Source organism: Thunnus albacares, chromosome 11, assembly GCF_914725855.1.
Source record: "Thunnus albacares chromosome 11, fThuAlb1.1, whole genome shotgun sequence".
In the NCBI taxonomy this organism is placed as follows: domain Eukaryota; kingdom Metazoa; phylum Chordata; class Actinopteri; order Scombriformes; family Scombridae; genus Thunnus; species Thunnus albacares.
The window spans coordinates 12,285,649-12,313,601 of NC_058116.1; the positions used below are offsets into that span (position 1 = coordinate 12,285,649).

At 40.2% G+C, this 27,953-nt stretch overlaps 1 protein-coding gene and 1 long non-coding RNA gene across 3 annotated transcripts; one reads left to right on the forward strand and one right to left on the reverse strand.

Moving 5' to 3' along the window:
- The first annotated feature begins 167 nt into the window (after window positions 1-167).
- LOC122992689 lies at window positions 168-12,545 on the forward strand. Its single transcript, XR_006406113.1, has 2 exons — window positions 168-1,066; window positions 9,132-12,545. It is a non-coding gene; the product is annotated as an uncharacterized LOC122992689 (long non-coding RNA).
- Window positions 11,733-22,626, reverse strand: sik1 (salt-inducible kinase 1). Of its 2 annotated transcripts, none has more exons than XM_044366559.1 (14): window positions 22,181-22,626; window positions 21,574-21,768; window positions 21,328-21,444; window positions 17,925-17,988; window positions 17,624-17,785; window positions 17,001-17,125; window positions 16,769-16,892; window positions 16,433-16,653; window positions 15,940-16,089; window positions 15,733-15,843; window positions 15,343-15,568; window positions 14,995-15,249; window positions 14,677-14,866; window positions 11,733-14,587 (listed from the first exon to the last, which is right to left on the reverse strand). In XM_044366559.1, the coding sequence occupies exons 2-14, from the start codon at window positions 21,724-21,726 to the stop codon at window positions 14,077-14,079; spliced, it is 2,409 nt and encodes an 802-aa protein (XP_044222494.1). In that variant the 5' UTR covers window positions 21,727-21,768; window positions 22,181-22,626; the 3' UTR covers window positions 11,733-14,076. The 2 variants fall into 2 exon arrangements, with proteins under 2 accessions (XP_044222494.1, XP_044222493.1); XM_044366558.1 differs by having other exon boundaries at window positions 21,574-21,765; window positions 22,181-22,625.
- Window positions 22,627-27,953: the final 5,327 nt, after the last annotated feature.

Below are 27,953 nucleotides of genomic sequence, written 5' to 3' on the forward strand. Positions count from 1 at the left end.
GCTCTAACAGCTCAACACACTCATAACTCCGATAAATCCACTTCAACAAATGAAGATCAACGTTCAGCAAACTGCTTTCTTCAGTTTTTTTTATTGACACTGTAATGTTTAGCAGGTATAATTTTTACCATGTTCACCATTTCAGTTTAGCATGTTTAGCACTAAACACAAAGTACAGCTGAGGCTGATGGGAGTTTCATGAAGAACATGAATATCTGTACCAACGTTCACAGCAATCCATCCATGAGACATTCTCCTCCAAACCAAAAATTTGACCCTCATGGTGGTGCTAGAAGAAAGTCAGGTGATCATCAAAGTCATAAGAAAACATCATCTGGGCATCATCAAACAAAATTTAATTGTACTCCATCCAATAGTTATGAAATAGTTCAGTGTGGATTAAAGTGGTTGAGCGACTGACTAAGTGATCTTTAAGAAATGAAGTGAACTGAAATTAAGAGTTTAAGAGTGTTATTCAATGATCTCAATTGGAAAAAACTTAAATGTTATTCTGAGGAAGTAAAAAAAAAATAGACCTCATCAGTGGGAAAAGTGATATCAGAGGGTTTCCTATTGGAAATATGTCAGTGACTAAGCTGTGGCCTGTCTTTGTGGCTCAGGAGGGTTGGTGATATCCATGATACCCACCTGCAACATGTGGTCACGCAACAAAGAATTAGTAGCATTATCTCTTCTGTCACAAGCCAAGTGTAACAGGAGCGAGAGGCCTAGGAGTCAGGCTGAGTGACGCACCCACCATCTGACTTTAAGCACTCCAAGTTTCCACACAGGCACAACTTCTGACACTCCCGTGTCATGACACGACCATGTGGTGCAATGAGACTCTCTGACTCTCTCTCTGGTGATTGTTCCTCTTATACGCCATCATTTCTCTCACACATATTGTATAAAGACCCTGCAGAGAGAAATGAAACGTTGAAGTGAGAGATTACACAAGGGGGACTTTACTGAACAGCAGAGAAAGTTAGAAAAATGCTGTGAGTTACATGATGCAGAAGAGAAGATTGTGCATTTAGTCTAGGAGAACATGGATTTAAAGGATAAGGTTGGCAATATTCTATACTTTTATTATTATTAACTAATCCCATGCAAAGACCAAAACTAATAACTGTTGGTCCATCTATCAATATTTTCTCTGTCCCAAGCCCATTCATTTGTAATGAGAATGTAAATCTTTGGGAGGAGAGATTGTTTTGTTTTGCCCTAACTAATCACTAGTGAGTGAAGTGTTCATCCCACCAACATCCTTTTCAGTTTACAAACAATTACTAGTAGTGATTGCTAGGACAAGTTAACATGTTTCATAATGATCCAACAAATATACTGATTTATTTCTGTAAGTTGATTTGTACAATTGCATTGACCCCATCCATGCTTGTCAACATTTTTTTCATGAATGTAGCTAGCTGACGTGATCCCCATTCTTAACCCTGCCTAGTACACTCTGATTGAGTGTTGGTTTCTCTAACCAGTGGAAACAACCATCAGCAGGTACAATTAGAGCTTTTTGAACTGCTGAAAAAATCTGGTATGTGGGCGATCATTTGGAGGTCTGGAACGAGGCTACAGTGCTGTGGCTATATGTGTTGTTTTTATCGTTATGTGGCTCCAGGGATGGTAATGTCAGTTAATTAGTCCACCACTTTGGTTCAGACTGAAATATCTCAACAATTGGATGGATTTCCTTGAAATATTGTACATACATTCATGATCCCCAGAGGATGAATCCTACTGACTACCGATGCCCTGACCTTAGTGCCATCATGTTCAGTTTTGGGTTAAACATCTTGACAACTAACTATTGGATGGATGACTATGAAAGTTGGTATAGTCCAATACTTTGATTTGTAACTATTTGCAAAACTAGCCTCAGCTGTACTTTGTGTTTAGTGCTAATTAGCAAATATAAGCATACTTCACGCTACTGTATATGGCCTTTTCTGTAACTTTCCTAACCGACGATCCAATATCCACACCTACTTCCCACCATGATTGGTCAGCTGTGTGGAGGTGAGAAAAGAGAGAGGGTTTTAACTACTCCCTTTAGCTCTCCTTTTTCATTCTTGACGCAACATTTTCACAATTTCTGTCACTTCACGTGAACAACTAAGTGCAACACTATGAATGAAGAAGGTAGTGTCTGAAAATGTGCTCCAGTATCCCTGTATTTAAACAATATCACGTATCCTCCCGCTCTATGATGGCCAACTTTTCACTCCACCTTCGAGTGACGCTGTTCGGAAAACAACAATCAACACTTATGATTTCCAATGTGGACAGACAACATGTCCTATGAACTACTTCTGATTGAACATAAACCAACCCTAACTCTGCATTCAATATACAGACACAAACTAGTAGAAAATATCTTGCCTCTCATGAATCTGTACATCTGTGGGTGTTGTGTTGAGCACGATACTTAGATACTCTGCTCCGAGAGCACAGTTGTTTTCAGATGTAGCCTCTGTACTACACATGAGAAAGTACCATATTTCCTCAAATAGTGGCTGGGGCCTTTATTTACCTCAACTGCAGAGGCTACCATGCCTTTAATGCATACTTATATTAGAGAGAGGCCTTTATTTCTAATTCCCTCAGTTTGATAAGTACCGTATATTTGCTCATATTTTAGTGCAAAGTTGTTTTCTGATCTGCCTCAGTTTGCTGTGTTTAATTTTTGTGACTGCATTACCAGTAATCCACTTACTCCGACATGCAGAACAATAATTTTAGCGCTTGAGTTCCACCCGGAACGTTTTGGCAGTGCACCACTAAGCTGTAGCATGCGGGTAGTCTGCTCATGGATGTACGCTTGCTGGCTCAGCTAAGTTACCCTGGTTACCCAGGATACCCTGGTTACCCATGCTCATGTAGTATCGCTGCCATTATTATTATTGAAATATGCGCCGTTAGCCCCGTATTTAAACAATATCATGTCTCCTCCGTCCCCCTCCCCTCTCTGTGACAGTTGGCTAGAGGGCTATGCATATACTCATAGAACTGGAGTTACATCTAGGTAACTACTATTTATGCTTAACTGGCGTGAACATTATATAACAGGCACCAGGACTTTATCCACCCTTGTTTTTTCCTCGGCATGTTTTTGGGGCTGGCCTTTATTTGTGTCTGTTGACCACGCCCTCAGCCATTATCAGAGACCTGGCTTTTAATTGACTACCATCTTTTATTTGAGGAAATACGGTAGTTAATTTCCTGTTACAGTTTGTAGAGTATAGAATTGCTTTGTTTTTCTTTTTTACCTTCGGGTATGTGTTGATGAAACTGTTTTAATGCAACAATGATGTTTGAGCTGGCAAGACTGATTGGCGATGTTTGGTCCTGTATCTATGCTGGAAGTAATCAAAATGAGCATTAGAGGACATTTTAAGAGCCATTTGAGCTTCTCTCTAATTTCCCCTGAAGCATAGCTGGGCGCCTTTTGAGTCTCTGTAACTCAGCAGGTGGCGCTGGGCTGCAGTGCCAGATCCCATTCACAAAGAATAGCAGCCTATTGCTGTCCTAGTTTTTGAATCCTTCTGTCTTAACCGCCTGTAAATGCAGCCGCAAAGAGCTGCTAGAATGGCCGTTAGTGTTGTTGGACAACAACATTAATCACAGATAGACTTTGGCTACATGGGCAGTACTTGTTAGTAGGATCAATTTACCCAAATCATTGTTGTTTTTGGTCTTTTCGTTTGTTGAGAATGTGGGAAAAAAAGAAAGACACAGAATAGATAAGCATTTAATTTCCCAACAACTTGAAAGGTGAGGTGACAGTGAACAAGGAAGAGCGTTACAGACTCTGAGTTTGTGACACAGAGAGACTAATTGAGCACACAGCTGCTGAGTGAACTCAGTATGAGAGTGTAATGGAATGTAATGGAATGCTCACACACACGCCAAAGCCTGCTGTACAATATTAACAGAGCCCAAAGTGCGTCATAGCTCTCACAGCTGACTGTGTGTGTGTGTGTGTGTATGTGACCAAGTGTGTATATTTGTGTTATGTGCTTCCCTTTAATCTCTCTCCACTGTAGTGCAAAACTAGTCATGTGCTGATGTATGAGCCTCCAAATCAAAGTCCTGGGTGGTGTCGCTACCATGAAAAAACAATGGCAGCGCTGCATTAACCAACCATGTAGGGTACATGACGTGCTATCTATGTGAAAAATTAGAGCTATGAATGGAGTGTGTGACAGTGAAGGCAGTTAATTGTGGTGATTTGCGTCCTAGTTATGATTAGGATGATGATGACAATAAACAATCAATTTAGAAAACTTATATATACATTCTAAAGGATATGCATGTGGGACACTACTGCACATACAGTAACTGCTTCAGCACATTCACCATGTGAATTTTGACAAAGGTAATAATGCAGGACCTGCCTTAAAGTAGCAATTAATTAGATTTTGTTTTTCAGTTTCACTGCCTAATATTTCTAATTCAGTTCTCTTCAGAATCTATTAGGGATGTGCAGAGGGCCCAGTATTTGTATTTGTATCTGTATTTGTATACAAAATTATTTGTATTTGTATTCGAATAAAAGTGAAAAGAGGTTTAAAAATCCTGTTTTTATTTTTATTACGCTTTTAATTTTAGAAAATTAAAGTGTTACAAGAAGTGTTCATGAAGTGTTCCCTTGGGAGCACTTCATTTGTGTCAGTAGTTCAGCTTTACTTCTTGGGAACACCCCCAACTCTGGGAGTGATGTCCAAATTAGGAAATGTGCATCATGTAGCAAGTGGATGTGACCCGTTGAGACCTGTTGATAGACGTAACAGCGGAGCAGAGGAGAGACACTGAGATAGTGATGTAACTGACCTGTGCGCTGGTATTTAACATGTTTTTTTTCTTCCTGAAAACAAATAATTTTTAAAATATTTGTATGAAACAAATATTCGTAAAAGAAAAAACCCCACTATTTGTGCTTTGCTGAATAACGTATTTGTATTCAGGCACACTCGTAGTATTTATAGTAATGGTTATTGATAATTACTGATAGTAACCTTGGAAAAATTAAGAAGACCTTATCAACAACCTATCATGATTGATAGGTTGCAAGAAACAAAAGTAATCCAAAAGTATCCCACAAGTAATTGGCTAATGGGGACGCAGCCTGGTGACACACACCCACATTAGAGCTCTGTGTCAGAACTGAAACTGAAAAAAGTGACCACAAAAGAGAAATCCTGATTAGTGAAAGAAAAGCAGAGAATATTGTAATCAAATGTAGCAATCTTGTAGTTTTATCTTAAGTTTTGCCTTTGAGGTCATTTTTTTGGTTTCAATAATCTATTTATTCACTTTCAATCAAATGTTTCAAAATAATGTTTTTTTATATGAGATTTTGTTCAGTTATTATGACACAAATGTAATCCCATATATTTCTGGCCATCTGATGAATGTAAGTCCATTACTCACTCTCCATTAAGCTCTGTTTTGGTCTCCACCAACTCCCGAGGGCAATATCTGCTTCACTATGTTCAGCACATGTCTGGTGTTGACCAGATAGTGTACTGGGGGTTTATTAGAGCTTTTGTCGAAAGCAGCTGCTAGATGTTGTTGAGAGCAGTGAGACTGAACCACAGCACTAACATTGTGGGTCGTAAAACCAAAACTGAACTGCAGAGTTGGGTGACAATCCTCTGTGGGTTCATATCTACAGGCAACATCTGCCACATTAGACATTGTCATGTGATCAGTTATTTACAAAGAATTATTGGCTAGTGCAGCTTTAATGTTATGTGTGTAAGAAATACTTTCAGGTTCAAGTTCATTACCTGGAAATTTCACTCAGAAAGCAGATGAAGTGATAAATAACCTCTGGCTGGTTCCATGACACATGGGTGAGTTTACTTATAACACACAATTAATAACTGACAAATAGTATACAAGGTCATCTATTATGTTATGCCATGTGATTAACAACATGTCCAGGCTGCTAACACAAACAAACAGTGGAGTTTATTCCTGGCTTCAGTCTTTACTTCCTCCAGTTGTTGTGGTTGTTTTATACAATCCAGAATCACGCATTTGTCTCAGATGACATTACAGTATAAACAACATGACAGCTTCTATTCTCACACCCTCAGTTTGGTTAAGGAAAAAGTCAGTTCAAGTAAGATATTTACCTGTGAATGAGCAAATACGACAAAGTTACATGATATTTCCATACTTTATGATTTAAAGAAGAACACCTAAATGTGCCTTTTAATTGACTGAAGTGGGGTGTAGCAGCTGGGAAAAGTCATATGAAGCAATGAGGCTACACCACATTTCCAGATCACTTTGTAATGTCTTTTACTCAAAGATTTTCTATACAGTAGATAAGAGTGGCAGATTCTGTTTGTCTGTTTATTATTAGTATTATTTTTAGATGAAACATTTCCGGTTTCTGCTGCTGTTCCCAGATGGATGTGTGAACTGATTGGTGTAGCAGTAAACTCTGTTTTGCAGAGCCCTGTCGTGTACTTCCGAAAGTTGTTTATTTACTTTGCTCCGGACCTCCATGAGCTCCACAAATCCTCTGGTATTCACTCGTCCTGCCAGAGGGCTCGATTATTGGCAGTGACGCAAGTGTACCGTTTCTCACTCACGTACACACAATTAGGAGAATGCTAATCTCACAGCAAGGGGAAAGATCCAACAGCCACTTCAGTGGCTTCCTAAGAACATTTCTGAGTGTGTTTGGGTGTTTTTATGTGCTTTATATGACATTCAGACCAGTAGGCCTTTTGTGTACAATAACTGTGGCATTTAAGTGTTTCTTATGGAACAGTTCTTGTGACTGATATACTACTGACCTTATGAGCCTGAATTTCCCTTTTGTCAGCAGACATAAAGTTCCTCTCTCATCTACAGCTAATCACTGGGGTTATTTTGTAAGTCTAAGTTATTTTTTTACATTTCCACAGCTACATTTTTCTCTCAGACATCATTCTGCTTTCTTCCTCATAAAGAAATTCTGGGAAACCTCTCTGCTCAGTGCACTTTCACTTTGATAACTGACTTATTCAAAACACGCTGAATGTTTTATGACAAGCTGTCTGTGTGTGGAAACTTGGGAGTCTGATTCACTTCCTGTGTGTGTGTGTGTGTGTGTGTGTGTGTGTGTGTGTGTGTGTGTGTGTGTGTGTGTGTGTGTGTGTGTGTGTGTGTGTGTGTGTGTTTTGAAGAGAGCAGAAGGTGAGATAGGAAAGGCCCATCCAAGTGCCTAATAGTCCTGGCCAAATTCCAAAATGCTTTGCAAGTCTGATTTTACTCTGAGTCCTAGCCAGGAATGTTTCTTTCAAGTGGTGAGAGTAGAATAATCCGATAACTGCACTCAAAAGATAAGGCTGGTGATATGTTATATTTTCCATACTGTCAACAAATCCCATGAAAAGACTAAAACCAATAATAAACTGATCCTACAAACAAATATTGTCTGTGTTGCTAACTATTAAAAACACATTAATGAGCCACATTTTTGCACTGGGTGACATGTTCCTTCATTACCATGAACATGGGAACCTTTAGTTTATTATGAGTCCTTTCTGCATACACTGTCCTGCTGCCATAAACACTCAATGTGCACCAAAAGAGTATTAATCCACCACTGAAAATAGTCCCCAACAAATGTACTATTTACTCCTGTTTGAGTGACATTTGTTAAAGACTACAGTGCCCAACTGTTTTAGGAAGTTACTCTGCCTTTGTCAAAAATGAAACTATACATTTGAGACCCATTTTTAAAGAGTTATGTTCTCAGGAAGAACCAATGAGCTTGGGGCAAACCACAGACACCAGTAAGGAAGTAAGAAGCTACAAACACGTTGTTGGCTTTGGTCTTTTCATAAGATATAAAGATTCAACATGCAGATTCAGGGTTTGTTAAACAAAACATATGATCAGCTTATAAAATATGATGCACTGCTCGACCAGCTGCAATATTATATTAAATATATAAATAAATATTACTTACACTTCAGTGATAACAATCCTCTGTGTGTGTGTATATATATATATATATATATATATATATATATATACACATATGTATTATGGTGCAACACTCAAAGGTGCCATGTTTTCTGCCTAATGAGTGGGTTTTTTTTGTACTGATCCTTATGTAAATGATCTGAGTACTACTCTACTAGTAGTACTCCACTACTGCTCTTACATCTCCAAGCCTTATCTACCTTTTCTCTGCTGTGCCTGTTCTCCACATGTTTATGCATGCACAGAGTCGTGTAGCCCTGTGAGTTCAGAGACAATCTGTACTGGTCACAGTGAGTCCTGTGTTTCTGTGTACTATGTGACCCGGACAGAACTATCCCAACCCTCAAGCTCAGTTTACAACGAACCGAGTTATAAACAGAATCACCTCTATATATCTGTCGCTGAGATGATACTAAATACTCAACAGACAGACGCTGACCTGTCCAAGGGCAATTCAGCAGGACTTAAACCCACGTGAAAGGGCATGAGAAGAATCATCCTTACAATGTGAGCACACAGGAAACAGTAGATAAATAGTGCAATAATTTCAGCATATGTTTAGATTTGAGTACAGCATCGACAATCAGTCACATCACAGTTACTGACCACTGATCAGTCACAACTCTATTTTTTTGTTGCTTTCTCTCAGACTGAAATTTTTTTACTCTGTCCAGAATTCCTTGTGAGAGTAAAAGTTTTTGCGGAGTGCCACAAGGCTCACATCTAGGTCCTGTCCTCTTTATCTTTATTGTAATATGGATGACACCCAACCATTTATAGTCATTGAAAAAACTGGGTCTCTTTACACATTTATATGGTTGACCTAAATTCTGTTCTATTGCAGGTATATCACAATATAACAAAGGTAATTATTGGTTCAAGGGAGCAAAGAGAGACATTATAAGAGTGTTATTATCATCTGATTTAATTCTCCTGCTGTATAATAAATCAAACTGAAACTGCAATTCCATCAAGGGTGTCTGGGCTCAGTCTGAGAGATAGGGTGAGGAGCTCCAACATCCAGGGTAAGCTTGGAGTAGAGCTGCTGATCCGAAAGGAGCCAGCTAAGGTGGTTTGGGTACCTGGTTAGGATGCCTCATTGGTATCTCCCTCTGGACGTGTTCCAGGCACATCCAACTGGTAGGAGACCCCAGGGCAGACCTAGAACACGCTGAAGGGACTGTGTATCTCCTCTGGCCTGAGAACGCCAGGAGGAGCTGGAGGGCGTTGCCGGGGTGAAAGATGTCTGGGTTTCCTTACGCAGCCTGATGCCACCGTGACCTGGTCCCGGATAAGCAGCAGAAAATGGATGGATGGAATTTTATGCTACTTTATATTTTTATGTCACTACATTTCAGAACAAAATGTTGTACTTTTGACATACAAAACATGATCATTTTATAAAATATTTGTTATACACTACCCGGCTGTAGTAAAATTATTGAAACTTCTGCCCACTAGACCAGCGTAGTGCTAATAACCAGGAAACCCAATGATATAATGTGTACATAGTGAATTTTTTCCGCATAATGAGTACTTTTACTTTTGATATTTAAAGTACTTTTTCTTCTACTACTTTGCACTTTTACTTAAAAACAATTACTGTATGAGTGCAGGATATTTACTTGTAATGGAGTATTTTTACAGTGTGGTACTTTTACTTAAGTAAAGGATCTGAATACTTACTTGTATTCTCTTTGTCTAATCTCACATACTAATGGACTCATCAGCCTAATATTTTTTGTGCACATTTATGACTGTATGCTCAAGGACCTCTCATGGTTGCGGTGATTCACAATTTTCAAAAAACTATTTTATAACGCTATTGACAGCTCTGTTCACTTAAGCTCTGTCTCCCCGCTCCTCATAACTGGCTGGTAGGGGTCGCAAGTGATCAACAACTGCTTCAGTTTGGAATCTTGTTTCTATTAGGGACAACCAATCATGCCTTGTTGCCACATTAGATCAATCGGTGCCAAATTTCGGTACCCTGAGAGCGGGTTGTGTTGTGAATTCAAATAAATATTGATAAGATTCCTTATGAACCTATCACAAAGCTTAGACTTTCGTCTTTTCAGCAGTCGTCGCCATTGTACGATATGCGTCACAACATAGCAAAAGGTATTTCCAGCAATCGGCTGGTCTCTGTTGCGGGCCACATTTTGGCTTTTGTCGTGGCTCAAAAACTGACATCCATAGAAATGTTTAGTCTCGTCTTTATCCTTATGTCAAGCAAATTAAGTTTCATACATGACGTAAGCTGGAGTATATAGAGGTATATATTACTTATCTTACATAGTACTGTCTTTGTTGTTGTCGTACCACATATAAACATAGTTATAAATCAAATGGTCACACAGTGTTGTTGAGAGCATGTTAGACAATGCTTGTTAGTTAATATGAGGTCATGTCCGCAGCAGACTGCAGCCGATGAATGATATGTTTGTGGTGGCTGGACGTCAAATGTACAGCGTTCCTTTCACACTGAGTACTCGACAGCAACTCCCTGAGGGTCGTATGTCAAATGTCAAGCCATATGTTACACATGTAATGTGTGCAAGTGTGTGTGCGAGGCACCAAAGCAGCCCCTCACAGTGTAAATCTGTACATGTAACACACAGCAAATCACCTTTGGAACACGCAGTGCTCCGTTCATCCTGCAGAAATTTAAATTGGAGTTTCACCACTTTCTTACTCTCTTGTCTTGAGATAATGAGCAAGCAGTGAGAGGTGAGGAGTGCAGCAGAGTTCACTTAGCTCTTGGATGGTATGGCTTTTTATTTTGCTGTTGCGTCACTTCACTCCCACACAGCCTTCCCTGTCAGATGTCGGACACCGGTCCGCTCTCAGTTTCATGAATAACTGGTCACCAGGAGGGTCGTCAGGGTGCACTGCATCATCACTCTGCATCACAGCATCATCATCATAAGGTGCTGGTGCATCATCACTGTGCTTCGCTTTCAGTTAGAGGAAGAGGATGAGACATTATCAAGTTTTTTGTCCAGCAAAATACTTCCTATTAGTGCCAGTGTTTTGTGATCATATATTATCTGTATTAAGACTTCAGTTTTTATTCTCGTCAATAAATATTCATTCAACTGTGACCTGAGGCCATCAGATAATAAAATAACTACTCTTATGTTACTGATGTTTTTCAGTTGTTCTGACAAATATTAATGCCCATTTAAGGGACAATGTCACTGTTGACTCCCTCTGAATCCATTAGATTCAAAGTTTCAAAGGTTTTATTTGTCACATACTCATTCAAAATGTGCAATAAAATGCAGGTTTACATTCTCTTAAGGCTGCGCTAAAACTCTGGAGTGGAATGAAGAATAATAATGAAAATAAAAATAAGAATTAGAAAAAAATGTATAAAGGATAAACATTCAAAGTTAATATTATTATAAATATATGCAAGTGTTTATTGGCCTGGTGTGAATATATATGTTCATTGTACTCCACAGTTGTGAAGCAATCTACGATTAAATTCTGAGTGCAAATATATATAAAATATTGAGGATATAGAGTTCGCTATCCTGAGCTTCTCTGTTGAACTCGTGGCTACGTAGTGTTTGCACAGAAGCTGGAGTCAGTTGCTATGGTGAGGAGGATCCTTCATAATCTCTTTTTATTATTATAAACTGTAAATATGAATGTGAATGCATGTAAAATGTAAAAGGGTTCTTAAAGTCTACAGATAAGATTTCAGTGAAATCCAAACAACAGACAGTTTAGGAAGTGAACTTTATTCAAATAAATAGCCACATAAATAAACAATCTTTCTTGAACTAACATTCTTGCTCTTAACCTCTTCATGTTCCCCTCAACACACATTCACACATGAGCATACACAAACACACACACACTCACATACAGACATGATCACACAGTCAAGTAACAAATCAGAAAAAAAAACATGAAATACTTATTATCCAAAGTTTATCAAAAAGGGTCTTACAGATTTGCATCAAGAGCCTTAGTGTTTCAATAGTTTTGTGAAATGTTTTTCAACATGAGAAACAAAAACAATTTCAGTATTAAGAAATATGAATAAAGTGCAATTCTTGCTTTTGTTTACACAGCAAGTTCAAAGGTCAAAGAAGATATCAAAAGGGGCTTCTGAGTGGATGGCCATTCATCTTTCCTTCTTCAGTGTAGAGCTTGGAGGCGCAGACCTCTGATCGCGGGTTTGTTCAGATAAAGGCACAAGTGTTGGTAGTGAGTGCAATCAACCAGAAATATCAACACTGCATGTTTCCAATGTGGAACTGGGTTTGGAAAAACACTTTCATATCCACTGGACGTTTCACAGATATGACAGAACTAACTACGCTTACAATATTACACATTTTCTTGCAGATTTCTAACTCATTGTCTGAAGTGACTGAACAGATAAATCAGCTTGTTGCAGGTAATGTCTATCTATTTCTACTCACTTATGGACAACTGAAGAAAGTTCAACTTCCAGCACAACATGGTATTGCTATGTTCTGATTTTTTTTTTTTTTTTTTTGACATTTTTCTTCTTTTCTAGAAAAGTACAAAAATGAATACCACCATGGTCCTGACAGTAACAGCTAGAGATATTACAACACGTGTAGCATTAGGATTTGGTGGCAGCGGGAGTTTTTTTCACAGCGAAAGCTAAGGAGATCATGTGAAAATTCAAGCTAACCACCATGCTACATTTTGAGGCTGCATACAAATGAAAGTTCAGTAGTGTATCTGTGATAGATCACCCTTCTCTTGTGCGGTTCGCTCTTTGGTAAAACCCATATTCTTCCTTTCAGTTAGAAGACCACACACTTGCTGTGTGAAATAACAGCATTTTGAAATGCTGTCAGTCTTTCTTCTCAATTTCTACTGTACCATGTTATTATGTTACATAACTAGTACCTTTCCTAGTCAGCTAGCTAGCACAGCAAGGTCAAACAGACAAATCAAAGGTGATAACAAAAAAGCCTCAGGACAATTACGCATGTACGTTTTGACTCTCCTATGTCGATTCTTAGCATCATCTTTCCTCTGTATTTCTGTGACAAATATTGCACTGTCCCCACAGTCTTTGCATGATCTGTATGAAAACATTCCTCTAATAATCTGGGACTGCACATGTGTTTTTTTGAGGATTTTTACAGGTTTTGCTTAGGTTTCCAAATTCTTGTTGCCTGAGGAGGTAGTAGAAGCATCTAAAAAGAAGGTGCTTATTAAACGAAGGGAATGTGGATTGATGTATCCACATACATAAGGTGCTACCAAGCTGACTGATGTACCTGTTGTGCTTTACTCAATCAGCTAGACACTATTTTCCTTCAGTTTTGGCTGATGAGGATGTCTCAATCTTTTTAAAAGATTAAAAGCAGCATTTGCGTATCTATAATCTTGCACAGCAAAAAAAAAAAAAGAAAAGTCACAGTTTCAATACAAATGAAAATCAACACCTTCAGTGAATGTTTCTAAGCTTAGGGCACTATACTGCATGTTCATTGCACTGCTACCGAGTAACGTCTCTTGAGAAAGGCGAACAAAGTGGGAAAAATTAAGAAAAAAAAAAGAAAGGATTTTGGTCTTCTCTCCAGTCAAGTGAGCAACATTGAGAACAGGAAATCAAAAAGTGACTAAAAAAGAATGAGGAAGATGGTGTCTTCCTGTTCTCAAACAATTGAAAAAAAAAATCGAAATGATAACTTAGTCAGCATTAAAACACGTGAGACGTAACTGTATCGGCTAACGTCAGCTCTCATTTCATTCAAGTGAGTCCATGACTTCCCTGGGAGCACATCCCGTCAGGGCGCTGGATGAGAGTTTTTCAGTCTATTATTGCTTCTCTGGCTGTTTGATACGAGTTAAACGCCTTGTGCAGAGTTTGGTTATTGCTTAGTCTTTAGCTTATATGATATAAAAAGCACATGTGTACCCCATGTTGTTAAATTACATGTCAATTTGTCTTTGCATCTGCTTTTTGTTCGTTCTCATCACTTCTGCTCTCTATTCTTCTCGGCTCAACAGTCATTTTGCTCTGAGCTTCTCCCACAGTGAGAACAATCATTGGTCTTGATGGTTAACGTTTTATTTCACCATCACACAGCTGCTCAGCTGCTGCTGTCCAGCCAGACCCAAATCCAGCACGTCAGGATCTGTGCTGGAGGCTGAGCCAATGCTCCACATCACTGGTTTGGACATGAAGGCGCCTTGTGTCGCTGTCTGCGGCTGCTGTTGGATGCCGGTGTTGAGGTGAGGGTGAGGTTGCTGGCTGATGTGCAGACGAGCCTCGAGAAGGTAAGCAGCGGAGGCCACGGGGGACAGAGTAGAGGAGTAGCAGGATGAGGAAGTCTCGAGGGGTTGTTGCCAGGGGCCGTGCTGTAGACCCACTGAAGCTTGCTGAGGAGGAAGGGGGTTCTGAGGCTTGCTCTTTAGGACGGAGGGGGTGGGTGTGTCAAACAAGGAGGAGGAAGCAAATACTGAAGTAGGTGGAGGAGAGGATGACTGCTGCTGGGACAGGAAGAGCAAGGGATTCTGGGCAGGTCCTGTCTGAGCAGCTTGGACCTGAGGCTGGGGCTGGTGCTGGATCTGTAGCATCCTGGAAAACAAAGACAGAAGATTAGACTGCATCTGCGAGATGTAATTTGTGGGATTTAATGACAAAGTGCTTTCAAAAGTGTGTCTTACCGCTGTTGGTGCAGCACCTCCTCCAACATGCTGCGGTGCTCAGAGAGGGCTGGACCCAGTGACCCACGGCTGCCACGGTTACAAGAGGGTGGAGGGACAACCTGCCTCGTCAGACCCTTGATCTTGTTTAATCCCAGAAGTCCTTTAGTGCGTGTGTTTTTCCTCAGCTGCTGGCGGAAAGCTTTGAGGCCTGTGGAAATGCATGGGAATGTGTTACACAATACTCCTTTGATCTTATAATGTGACACAGTAGACATAAGAAAAATAATGATCGGGTGGAAATAAATGACACTTGATTTCATGTCTCTGCTCCATTACCTTGTGTAAGGGAAGTGTCAGAGGCTCTACGACCCTCCTGGAAACTAGCAGCAGGAAGGCTGCCCTGTGCTTGGGGCAGGAGGTGGGAGGAGAGGGCGAGGGGAGCTCCAGCAGGCACCAGGGCTCCACCTTCTGCCCCAGAGGCCAGAAGTGTTGACATGTCGCCCATAGCAGCCTGCAAAGTGGGCGTAGGACTGGATGAGGACTTCAGACAGCTGTCAGAGGAGGCGCCATCTGAGGGACTGACCACAATACCTACAGAAACAGGATACAGAAGATATTAGACTCTACATAGCTGACAGACTGTGGATTAGTATGTGACCCCTGACCTACGGGTTGCACACTCACATGGAGGGTTGCACTGGTGGAAACGGGCAGACACCTCTGCCAGAGTGTGTCTGCGGGAGGTGGTGGTGGAGGGGAGCAGGGGTCCGAGAGTTTGTGTTGCCTCCTCCTCCTCCAGGTCCCTGGGTCGCACCTCCTCGCTGATACTCGTCTCCAGCAGGCTGTTGGGTGAAATTGAGCGGTTCCAGAGCAGTCTGTTCAGGCTGGCCTCCACTGGAAACACCACACGCTGGAGAGAGAAAGAGTTAAGACTATTAGCCACTGATTGACAGAAGACACGTGTGCTGCAGTGTTTGCTTTTGGTCTATTAGTAGACAAGCATCACGGTGGAAGGTGAAGCCCCATAACCCCTGAGCTGCTGAATAATGTCAGGTTTTATTAAAATGTGTTTACCTGGAACAATCCACCTTGATCACACTCCATCTCTGGGTACACTGGAGGAGGGTTTTTGGGTGGAATTGAAAATGCTGCAGTTCTAAAGCTGTCGGTGGACTCCATGATCACCTATAAGGAAGCAGAAAGCACACCGCATTTTTAGTCTTCAAGTAGAGAATGCGGATTAGATCAGGATGAAGTACATGTTTAAGCAGGAGCATTCACCTCTGGGCCGTTGGAGTCGGAGGTGCTCCTGGGTCTCTGGCTCCAGGTTCCACACTGGCGGCTCAGCTGCTGGGTACGATGCTCTTTCACTCTTTCCAGCAGTAGGTAGTAGATAGCAGAGAAGTGATTGTAGCTGCTGCTCTGCAGAGACTGAGGAAATATGATTGAAAGCCAGTAGATTAGTGGTTTGTTTAACTTCTGTTACTCCTAATGCCAGCCTACACCCATCATTTCTTTTAGCTCTTTGTTAAGTATAATCTCTTTAGAGACGACAGTAAACATTGCGGCATGTGATTCATGGTGAGTTTAACTATAGGCAGGGGAGACAGCAAACCTCTTAATTTAATGCCAGACATGACTAACTGTCTTATAGCCCCACCTACTCACTGCTCCACCTCAAGACACAAGTCTCCTGTAACTGTATGCTGTGTTTTTACCATGACTACCCTCTACTGCTAACAACTGACAGCTTTTTTTTTTCTTGTTCACTCACCTCGATAGTCCTCTGGCGGTCAATGCCCAGGGTGTTCATAATACCCAGCACAGGTTCGCTGTAGTCCCCCAGGTTGGAGTTGTACTCTGTCAGGGAATGGCTGAGGGTCTGGTGGGCAGCTGTCGGGTCTGCCAGCATCCAGCGGTGCTGCTTGATCTGGGCCACGCTGATCCTCTTGGCCGGATCCACCACCAGCATCTTGCGGATCAGGTTTTCACAGTCTGGACGACGTAGACAAAGAATTAGTCTTTTGTGTTGGTTTGTGAGCGATTTAGGATTTAAACAGAAATGGTAATTAGCAGTAACTGTTGCGATTTGTGTCAGGATAATAGATACCTTGGGACATGAAAAAGGGAATTCTGAAGCGTCCCTCGGTGACTCTTTGTCTGAGCGCAGGAAGGCTGGGCCCGTCGAATGGAAGAGAGCCACAGACAAGAACATAAAGCACCACACCAAGGCTCTGCAAAGAAAAGAGCATTACATGAATATTAGCAATATTTTAACAATGTTAATGCTTACTCTGTGAAGAAAGACTGTCAGCCAGTATATTTTCCTTGTATGAGCTTACCCAAATGTCTAGCTGAGGCCCCTCATACTCTTTCCCTTCAAATACTTCAGGGGCAGCGTAAGGCGGGCTGCCACACCATGTCGACAGAGGCTCCCCTGCATTGTAGAAGTTTCCAAATCCAAAGTCTATAAGACACAGACAGAGATAAATAACACTTTTGTTATTAAAACTCTGTTTTCTCTGCATTCCAGCACAAGTAGCTCAGGGCACTGGGACGCAGATGTGTTGCCTTTCTGTGTCTTTAACCACCAGGTGTTATGTAATTTGACATCATGATGTTAAGAGACATTCATAGACCAGATTATATTGCTCTGCTCTGCTCTTAGGAAATCATATTTCTTTATGCTTGAGAGTCTGTTAGTTTGTGTGCTTAAGTAACTTACCATTGTTTATATTAGTCTTGGTAAAATGGGTGAATTATTCACACTTAATTAGCACAGAGAAAGTACAACAGTCATTTAATTAGAACGGCTTGAGAGTCTCAAAGCCTCAAACACTTTAAGGTGAAACTGAAGTGAATAAATAAACAGCACTGATTTCCTGTTTCACATCACACAACAGCCTCTGGGCAGGAAACCAGTAAACATGGTTACGGTAAACAGCACACACAACAACACACTTACCAGCCAGCTTGATGTTCATGTTGGCATCCAGCAACAGGTTTTCGGTTTTTAGGTCACGGTGTACGATGTGGTGTCGATGGCAGTAGTCCACTGCTGTAAGAATCTGCCAAAACTTCTTTCGTGCCTCATCTTCACTCATACGGCCATTTGAGGTCAGGTGGTCTGGAGGGAGAGAGGATTTTTTTAGTTTAATTCAGACAGAAATGTAGTGATATTCTATCTGTCAGAGTATATGGGTCAACGGTTTTAGCCTACATTCATATTTGTTGTACAATAAACCACATTTAAAAGCTGAACTCACCAAACATCTCTCCGTTCTTTGCATACTCTGTTACGATGTACAACATGTCTTTGGTCTCCATGACCTACAAGACAGAAAGAGTGAAAAAAAAATTAAACCAACCGACTCGCAGGCAGCTGGTTATTTATGAAGAATGAATTTTCAGAGTGAAACTTTTTCCAAGCTTCAAAGTGGCCTGCTCCAGGCATTTCTAGGCATGGGACATTTTCTAACCACAAAAATCCCCCTCTCACACTTCTCCATATGCTTGTTCCACATACTGTGCACACACATTTGCAAATACCAGTACCCTGGCTTTCCATGATATGCTCTGTTGCAGTGACTTTCATGAATTTACTGTATATGATGTTTTAAAATCCATTTATACATAAAGGGGAACACATGAATGCAAAACATTCATACTCAGAAATGTTTTCCCTGAGGCTCACACTAGTTGGCAAGGGATACTAGTGTTGAATTTCAAGCTACCCCTATCTCTTTATTTCTAGGAAACAGAAGGACAGATTCACACGGGCTGTTCACATGGGTCCCGTCTAGTGTATCAAAAACACCATACGTCCAATCACTCAACACCCCGGCAGACGATGCAGGCCGGAAAGACGCAATCCTTTCCTGTTGCTCATAAAAAGCTTCCACGTCTCAGGAGAGCCCTCAGGGGCAGAGCGGTTGAGCTAAAAGGTTGCACAACAAAGCGATTTTCGTCAGATGACAATGCCCTGTCTGAGTTGTGCTGCTGGCCAACTTTGAATTAAATGTCACTAAATTCCACTGAATACCGCTTAATTCTTTTCAGCCACCAGCCCCTTCAGAAAACCAAGCAAACAATGATTCAATACACAGACGCCTGCGAGCAGGGAGTAGTCTTTATCTGTGAGATAGGGCAGCTCTCCGGGGCTCTGTCACCTTGAGGTGCAGCTGACGTCATAGCACTGAAGAACTGGCACGGCATGTCAAGGGCCCTCAAACCCCAAAAGAAGAAAGAATAAGTGGAAAGTATATGATTGATACAAGGTCAAAGAGAGAGGCTAAGACAAAGGGAAAGGGAGGGTGAAACAAAACAGTGGCTTTGCTGACCTTTGACTAGAGAGGAAAATGTTGCTCTCATGAGAACAGAGAGAGAATAGAAGCAGCAGCTGATAATCAGGCCGGAGGTCTCAGAACGCTCCCCCAAAAACTACACTGACACGGAGAGGATGTAACCTTTAGATCACAACATAGTCTTATGGGGAAGAGGAAGGCATACTATCATCAAGCACCAATCATCTGACTAGCTTCACATCAGACAACCCCAGGGCTACTTAAAAAAGAAAAAAATGTTTATTCCACTTTAACATTCATTTAAATTAATTAATTTAATTACATTTAATTCATTTTTTCCATGTCACAAACCCCTAATCGTAACAGTTTCTGTACTATAACAGAATTAGCACAGCTGTTAGTTCTTACAAGGCTGTTAGTCCTGATTGGAAATGCTGATTAGTGAAGAATGCATGAAACAAGGTTGCCTCAAACTGCCTCAAGGATCCATGTGGACTACAGCTGCATTGTACTTATGTTTAGTTATTGTAACACTGTAATAATATATCTTAAATTATGCCTGGTCTAGATTATGGATTATTAGATCATTTGACATATTTGACCATAATTACTAATACTTGCTAATACACTTTTAGGTAAATATAGCATGAAAGCCACATCACACATACCCATAATACTGTTGTATTATCAATATCGAGGTATTGAGCATGAAATTAGGGCTGCAGTCAATGATTATTTTCATTATCAGTTGACTATTTGGTCAGTAAAATCAGAAAATAGTGAAAAACATCCATCACAATTTAAAATGCTTGTTTTGTCCAACCAACAGTCCAAAACACAAAGATATTTAGTTTACTATCACATAAGTCAAAGAAAAGCAGCAATTACTCACAATTGAGAAGCTGGATCTCTGGAATATTTTACATTTTTACTTGAAAAATTATATAAATGATTAATCAATTACTAAAATAGTTGCCAATTCATTTTCAGTTAATTGTTTAATCATCTAATTTTTTTAAACTCTACATGATACTGACGTTTGATTCTGTCAGTACCACCCATGGGATGGTGATACTGACAATGGGAAATGCATCAACACAGTTGAGACATGATTTCACAGCAAGTGCTGCTCAGCTGCTTAAAACCGGACCTGAGGTAATCCTCCAATGTAGCAAAACAGTGCAGGGCTCAACAAAGGGCAGAAAAGTCCAGAGTAAAAAAAAGAGAGAAGGGCATTGTGTGTTTGTTTGTGTGGGTGTGTGTTTGTTGCCAGACGTGTGCCATGGCACTCGCAAGGCCAGCTGAGAGGCAAAAAGCGGATTCTTTCCACTAAGTCTTCAATTTGATTAGGAGTAAAGCAGTGCTTTACGGGGAGGCCTTCACGTGACACGCAGACACATTGCACTTGGCTTTAACAGTTGCTAATTGGACTTAACGTTCAGACCTGTGTACGCTGTTTCAAGATTCAAGATGTTTACTGTCACTCCGGTTATAGAAATACAACTGTGAAATATTTTGGCTGGGAGGCTCCATTAAATATATATAAAAATGCATATAAAATATAATAACAAAATATGAAAAGCAATATAAAATATATAAATATATGTATTTCTGTAATATATATGCATTTAAAAATATATATGTATATAAAAAGAATCAAGGCACAAAAAGGTTGCATATTCAATCAATGGTCAATACTGCACAGAGGTGAGACTGCAAACCAGCGCTCTCTGCTTCCCATATCGCTACAATCAGCTCTGCCATTATATAACTCAAAACATCTTAGAAATCCATTGTTCCCAGCACTGACTGGTACCCATGATTATTTTCACTGTCTAACTCTGTTCCTCTCTCTCCCCAACACATACACACACACACACACACACACACACACACACACACACACACACACACACACACACACACATACACACACACACACACAAAGAGAGGTCAGAGGGGATTGCACTAATGCTGTTGTGCTGTACTTATGATTCAATGTGCTCTCAGAGTCAGCAGCTCACCAGAAGACTGTACAAACCACTTAGATAACAAATGCCCCTTATTTTTGTCAAACATAATGGAGCTACTACATCCGAATATCTACAATAATGAGGCACAATACTCTGCAACACAAAATGCATCCCCCAGTTTCCACACCACAGCATTTTACTCCCAGATTCATACATGTGTTGCAACCGGCTTCCCTGCACATGGAGCCCTATTAGACCAGGCTGCACTGTGTTCAGTGAGCATTTAGTACAGGTTGAATAACACACAGTCTCACGCACACAGAGTCCTGCACACAAATAAACACATGCATGGCAAACAGCAATGGTGCAGAGAGATGAACGATAATACACACCTGGTAAAGTTTGATGATATGGGGGTGGTTTAGCAGCTTCATTATCTGCACCTCTCTGTAAATTTTCTCCAGATTGGAAGGGTTCAGTCTGGTTTTGTCAATGATCTTTATGGCCACCTGCAAAAATCACACGCAAGAAAAAATCAAATTAATATACAGATAAATTTTTTTTTGCATACTCAAAAACCTGCAGAGACACACACACACACCTATGCACAATAAATATACAAGAGAGGAGCTGCTGACCTGTGTTTTAGTGACTTTATGTTTGGCCAGTTTCACCACTGCAAAGTTTCCTTTCCCCAGGGTGCGGATGATCTCGTAGAAGCCGACCTGAAGTGGCCTCCCCTGGGCAGGGCTGGACTGAGCCGCCCGACTGTTCTCTGACATTATCACCATGTCTGGTGTTACAGCGCGGGGATAGTTTAAGGCTGGCACCTGCTGAGGCAGAGACACAGTTGTATATGTCATTGCTTTTTATTTTTTTATTTCACACACACACACATATATATATAAATATAGATAGATAGATAGATAGATAGATAGATAGATAGATAGATAGATAGATAGATAGATAGATACACATTACATGTTTACATTTTATAACATAGATCTAATATAAGTAGATAAACCTGTGTGATCAAGGTGCTATCACAATTTTGTTCACAGTGATGTCGTACAATTAAATCACAAAAGTCCTAATTTAATTATCGAAATGTACTTTTTTTGAGCCGGTGAAAGTCTAATAACAAGTCGTGAGATAGTTTTATGCTGCGCTAGGAAACCATAAATGTGTCGTTAGGGGGAAATGTGTAAATGTGAGTCTAATGGATTGAGAAGAGTCCGGTCTTACCTTAAAAAGCGGACATAAACCACCTTCTCTCACAGTTCAAACAGCTGTCAGAGGAAACGTAAACCATTCCACAACCAGAGCGACGTATCAATAACACAATAAAAAGGGAAAAATTGTAGAAAACGAGCGGGGAGCAACTTTTTTCTTCCGTCTTTACTTGGACTTTTTCCACAACAAGTATCTCTCGGCCCGGGACTGGGTTGCGGCCGGTGTGTGCCTATGCGCTCCGCCGGAATGCCGAGCAGAGGGCTTCTGTGCTCAGAGGGGGAACTCCTCCTCCTCCTCCTCCTCCTCCTCCTCCTCCTTCTTCTCCTCCTCCTCCCTCCGCCACCATAACAAATTGATACCCACCTTACTAACGTCACACACGCGTCAGAGCTCCGAGCTGGGTGCAAGGCAAGGCCGGACCCGAGCGCAAGGCACGGGTTGCCGGGCAACAGCGCGGCTCGGGCGCCCGGTGACGTGAGTGCTGATGGAGGGGTTGCTTAGAGATGGAGACGGTGACGTCAGTCGTAGAGATGTGTCACCACGTGATGTTTCCTTTTTGCCGGGCTGTTGCTCGCGGGCTGCCTAACTCCTCACTCGACACCACGGCTGCGCGCGCGAAGCAGAAACAGAAAGCAACTGGTGATCGTCAGTTAGTTTTTATCGTTCACTTATTAAAGCAAATATTCTATTCTATTCTATTCTATTCTATTCTATTCTATTCTATTCTATTCTTCTGTAACAGAATAATTAAGTTGTTTGATTCATATTAATACAGGTTACATGTTTGTCTTCTATTCTGTCGTACATTGTGTTTTATTGTATTCTATTTCAATTATTTTTGGTTTTGTTATTCTATTCTATTCTTCAAATTCTATAAGGTTTCTACCTTATAGCCTACACTGATTCCCTGTAAAACGTTATAGCTTATTATAATGCCTCCCTGTGTGACCTTTGTTTGAAAGACAAAATAACACATTCTTCCTCTTACAAATGAAAAGTGATACTCATAAGCAATAAAACACACCCTGGTTTATTTCATTACACTCAAGATTTTTGCCACTACAGCCTTATTTGGTCTGGTATGACCAGTAATGTACGATGTCTGAAGTTAGAAAACTTTTGATCAATACTGTCTAACTGATTCTAATATTGTATGTTTGTTGACTCCTGTTACACTACATTTTCACATGTCATAGATAAACAAGATCGTGTCTTTCAACTAGCTAAGAGGATACTGGGAAATGAAGGTAAATTCAATGTATCATAATCTTGTAATTAGATATCTATCTATCTATCTAATCACAAAAGTAAAACATGTTTATTTATTATAAAGCTTATTATATATTATTATATATTTTAAATTATGATCAAATGAGAAAAGAAATATTAGAGTAATGTTGTGCCAAACTGAAATTCTCAATGTGAATAAAACTCAAATAATCACAGACTGGGCCTAAGTGTGAAGTTTATTTGTTGCAATTGTCTGGCCCATCTCATATTGCAGATAAAGTACAGAGAGACCAAGAATATCTTTCCCCCCTCTGCAAAGTGCAGATGGGAAAGAAAAGAGGCTGACAGCACCTCAACATAGAGGGAGGACAGCAGTGTGAGGCAGAAAAGAAAAGAAAGGAAAGGTGGGGGAAAACAGGAGGAGTGAGTGTTTCCAAAGAACAAGGAAACAAGTTGAATGAGAACTAGGAGACAAGGGCATAACATGCACATGCGCACATGCAAAGATTCATATTAATCCTCACATTACAAAGTTATTTGAGTGAACAGCAAAGCTATGATGACATTTGAACACCTGTCACACTCTGTCCTTGTGATTTGTGCATCCAAACTTGTGATTATTATGGGAAAGAACCTGGTTCTCTCATATAGTCAGCTTGGTTTCAATATGTAATGGCAGAGGTGCTGTGTGTGACTTCCTTTCGCTTTTTCTTCTCTGAGACTGAGCAGCAGATAAAAGTTTACTGGGGATTTTCCTGTGGTGGAGCCATTCTGCCAATCAAGACGAGGGGAAAACACAGTCCAAGTCATTAGTACAATATCAGAGAACATAGGTAAAATTCACTGCTGTGGGAGTGGAGGTAGGAGGGATTTGTGTTTGTGTGTGATACTACTGGATTTGGTGGTAATCCAGCTAAAAACAAGATTAATTCAATAGAACTGGAGTGTGAAAGGGCAAAGTAAGCTGTACCTAATTATCAAGCAGTGAAGCTGAAAACATGGACTGTAGTGACAAAGTGGCAGAGACCATAAAGACAACTATAACATGTTGAGGATGCTGGACATAATGTTTCATAGCGTACATAGAATAAAAGTGAGTGTGGGGGAGTGCAAATACCAAACATCAACCTCAGTACTGAGACAGATTCTTCCCTCGCACAGTCTGAAATGTTAAAGGAATGCAAACTGCATGCAAAAAGTCTCCACTGAAAGGTCACGCTATATTTTGAAGCACACTTACAATAAAACCACACAGCCCACTCAGCGTCTCATCTGCATGTTTTCTTAACCAAATGTGTCTACCTGGTGTCATTTGAATATGTGCCTCACTTGTATGATATGGTTGTTTCATTTCCTGAGTGGGCAAAGCACATCTAGTTATATAAACTGTATTTACCTGAGTCAGATTGTTTAAGTGTGATAAGAGAGCACAGGCTCACTTATCTGAGAGTATCCTGGACCCATATTTGTCAAACCATGAAGCGAACTTTTGGACTTAAGTAGAAGAAAGCCCAACTTGCAAACTGAAGAATAAAAGCTATTTAACTTCAAAGTTCTTATGACCTAAAAATGCTCTTAAATTTAAGAGACATGTCTTGTCATATTGAGCAGATCTTAGATGACTGCAGCACAGCAACAGAGGCGAGCACACACCCGCTGAGACATAATTTAGAATGATTGTACAAAATAATCAGTGGTCATGATGAATAATATGTTATCTGAAGTGAAATGTATAATTTAGAGTAGGGTAGTTCTACTCTGCTAGTTGCAACTGCTGCAAAATGCACATTTGATAGGATGTTTAACCACTTATTCTCATTTCATTCCTCAGGGGTTTCAACAACAAAGAATACAATTTGGCATTGATTTTCTTGGCAGTGTTGATTTTCTCTGCAGATAGGCAGCATATCTTCATTGTCTGCACTTGCCATTGTGGTACTAAATTCCCCTTATTGTATGTATAATTAACTCCTTCCTACTTCAGTTTGGTTCCCCTTTTCTCATCATCATTTCCAGTGTCCTATTATGCCCTCTCTATTCATGTATTTCTGTTCTATAAATATATGATATTGTTACTAATGTCACGTGTTAATTGCTACTGGCAAGATACTTAAAAGTCATGTATATAATATATATATAATAACATATAATTGATAAAATGTGAGGACTTCTGAAAAGAATGAACAATATGGGCAATCCTTGATTCCTGCTCTTAGAGTAAATGTGATTAATCATGTGATTGCTTAGCTGTTGAATGCTGCACACTTCACTGTGAGTGTGATCCTGAGAGGTTTGGTAAATACAGACCCATGTGTGGGGTCAAGTGGTGATGGCACTTTGTGATGCTAAACCACAACATATTTTCCCAAAAACTGAACAACCATAGCAAGATAGCATGTGTTCAGGAGAGTTGAATAAGTTGAATGTCTGCCAAACCACATTCAACACAAATCGGTCTCACCTGCACAACTTCTCATTCCTGGAAATGTCATGAGTATCGGCTCACTCTCACTTTCTGTCTGGCTTTGTATGATACAAACTGTTTGTCTGACTCACTGTGCACAGTCCATAAATAATTCCTTTTATCTGTAGATGCTTGTGTGGTTTTCTACATGCGGCATGTTCATCAAAATGAACTGCTGACAACATTCAGACTTAATGCTGAAAAGGAGTTTGTGCAGAAAAGAAAAGATTGTAATTCCTAGTATCAGTCATGTGGTATCTGCAGAGAAATACAAATATTAATGGCTGAACAGTCATTGTTTTGTCTTCAGGACTTATCAGTGTTTACTAAAAACAGGTAATTTATCAGGCACGTTGCACTGCACATGCACTACACTACCACAGATAAGGGAGCTACAAGTGTCTTTGGTCTGTGTTTTGTGTGCTTCTGGTACCCTTTTATCACATGTGGGTGTACAAAGGTCAACTAAAAGGGTATTTCAAACTCCCTTAGTACTTATTTAAATTTTGAGAAATAAGACTTGCTGTGCGGACTGACAGTTAACAGGGGGTGTATGACAGGATGTAATGAGTAGGGGTGTGCCCGAATACAAATACATTATTCGGCAAAGCACAAATAATGGGGTTTTTTTTAACGAGTATTTGTTTCATACAAATATTTTTGAAAATATTTGTTAGTTAGAGGTCTGTCTGCAATGAGGCGATGAGTAAAGTTTTAGCTCAGTAGTCAGCGCAGTCATCTATGATCTGGGAGACTCCAGTTCAAGACCCAGTGTGGGGACCTCCTTCATAAGGTAAATTATTTATGAACACTTATTGCAACGCTTTAATTTTCTAAAATTAAAAGCGTAATAAAAACAAAAACAGGATTTTTAAGCCTCTCTCCACTTTCAAATACAAATACAAATAATTTTGCTGCCTCAACAAATACAGATACAAACACAAATACTGGGCTTTCTGCACATCCCTAGTAATGAGTCACGCTTTTTACCCATGGAGTTGCTGTTTGTGCCAGTAAGCAAGCTGAGGCATTTAGGTTCATCTTTTCACTAGTACTCACACTAATTGCTGTCGACATTGTTGAAATTGTCAATAATGGCAGGAATGCAGGCTTCAGAGAGAACAAAAGAAGTGATTCATTCAAAGTGGAGATTAAACATTCACTACTGTTAATCTGGTGTCATGCAATTATGTCTATCTATCAGCTCTAATAAAATTCAATTCAATGTCCTCTGGCTGCTCTTTTCAAACAATACATATCCGGGTCCATCTGGACGTCAAGGTCAGGATCACAAGATCCTTTGATGGTGAAATGTGCGTCTGTAAAACAAGATTAAACTTGACACTGTGGGCAAAAACAAATCCCACACTGTTAGACAAACAGACAATACATACACCCAGCTATGACTGAATATATTACCTTGCACTTATTTCCCGTTCTTACAGTTTCTTATATATGACTTTACTTTTCATACAAGCATTCCATATTAGCTGTCCTCACAAAGACCTCTCACCACTGACTGCCGTGACCTCTGTGTCACACATTGCAAATCCAAGTGTGATACTGGACTGGATGTTCTCTAAAACATCTGTTGTACCTGACCTTGTCTTACTGACCTGGAACTGATTTAATAACCGTGCATAATGCAGTTACATTATATAACTGTGGATAATGTAATTACTAAACTGATAACCTATACTGAGCACATAACTTACTACATTTTGTGTTATTACATCGTAATTTTGTGGAATTTCTTTTAGCCGAAAAGCAACTGTATGCCACAGCAAGGACAAACACACAGAGACAGTAAAAGGTAAAGTAATGGGAGGATGTGAACCAAAATAATGAAAGATAACGATAAAGAGAAGATGACAAAGAAGATAAGAGAAAGAAAAAAAGAAGAGAAAAAGAGAAGGAGACAGGAAGGTCATCGGCAGCCAACAAGCCAAAACAGCTGAAGCAGAGGTTAATGGATGGGTGGGTGCACCTTTCAAACCTATCACCCTTTATGAGCATGACGTCAGGAGGGCTTTCAAGCGAGTGAACAACAAGAAAGCAGCAGGACCAGACGGTATCAGTTGGCAGGTCTTC

What these genes read in the sequence shown, in the direction of transcription:
- sik1 (XM_044366559.1), bottom strand. Translation starts at nt 21,726, where the DNA reads ATGGTGATAATGTCAGAGAACAGTCGGGCGGCTCAGTCCAGCCCTGCC. An exon ending in ATAAAGTCACTAAAACACAG is followed by an intron (nt 21,445 to 21,573) that starts GTCAGCAGCTCC and finishes TGATTTTTGCAG; the next exon opens with GTGGCCATAAAGATCATTGA. An exon ending in CCACCAGTGCAACCCTCCAT is followed by an intron (nt 15,250 to 15,342) that starts GTGAGTGTGCAA and finishes CTGTTTCTGTAG; the next exon opens with GTATTGTGGTCAGTCCCTCA.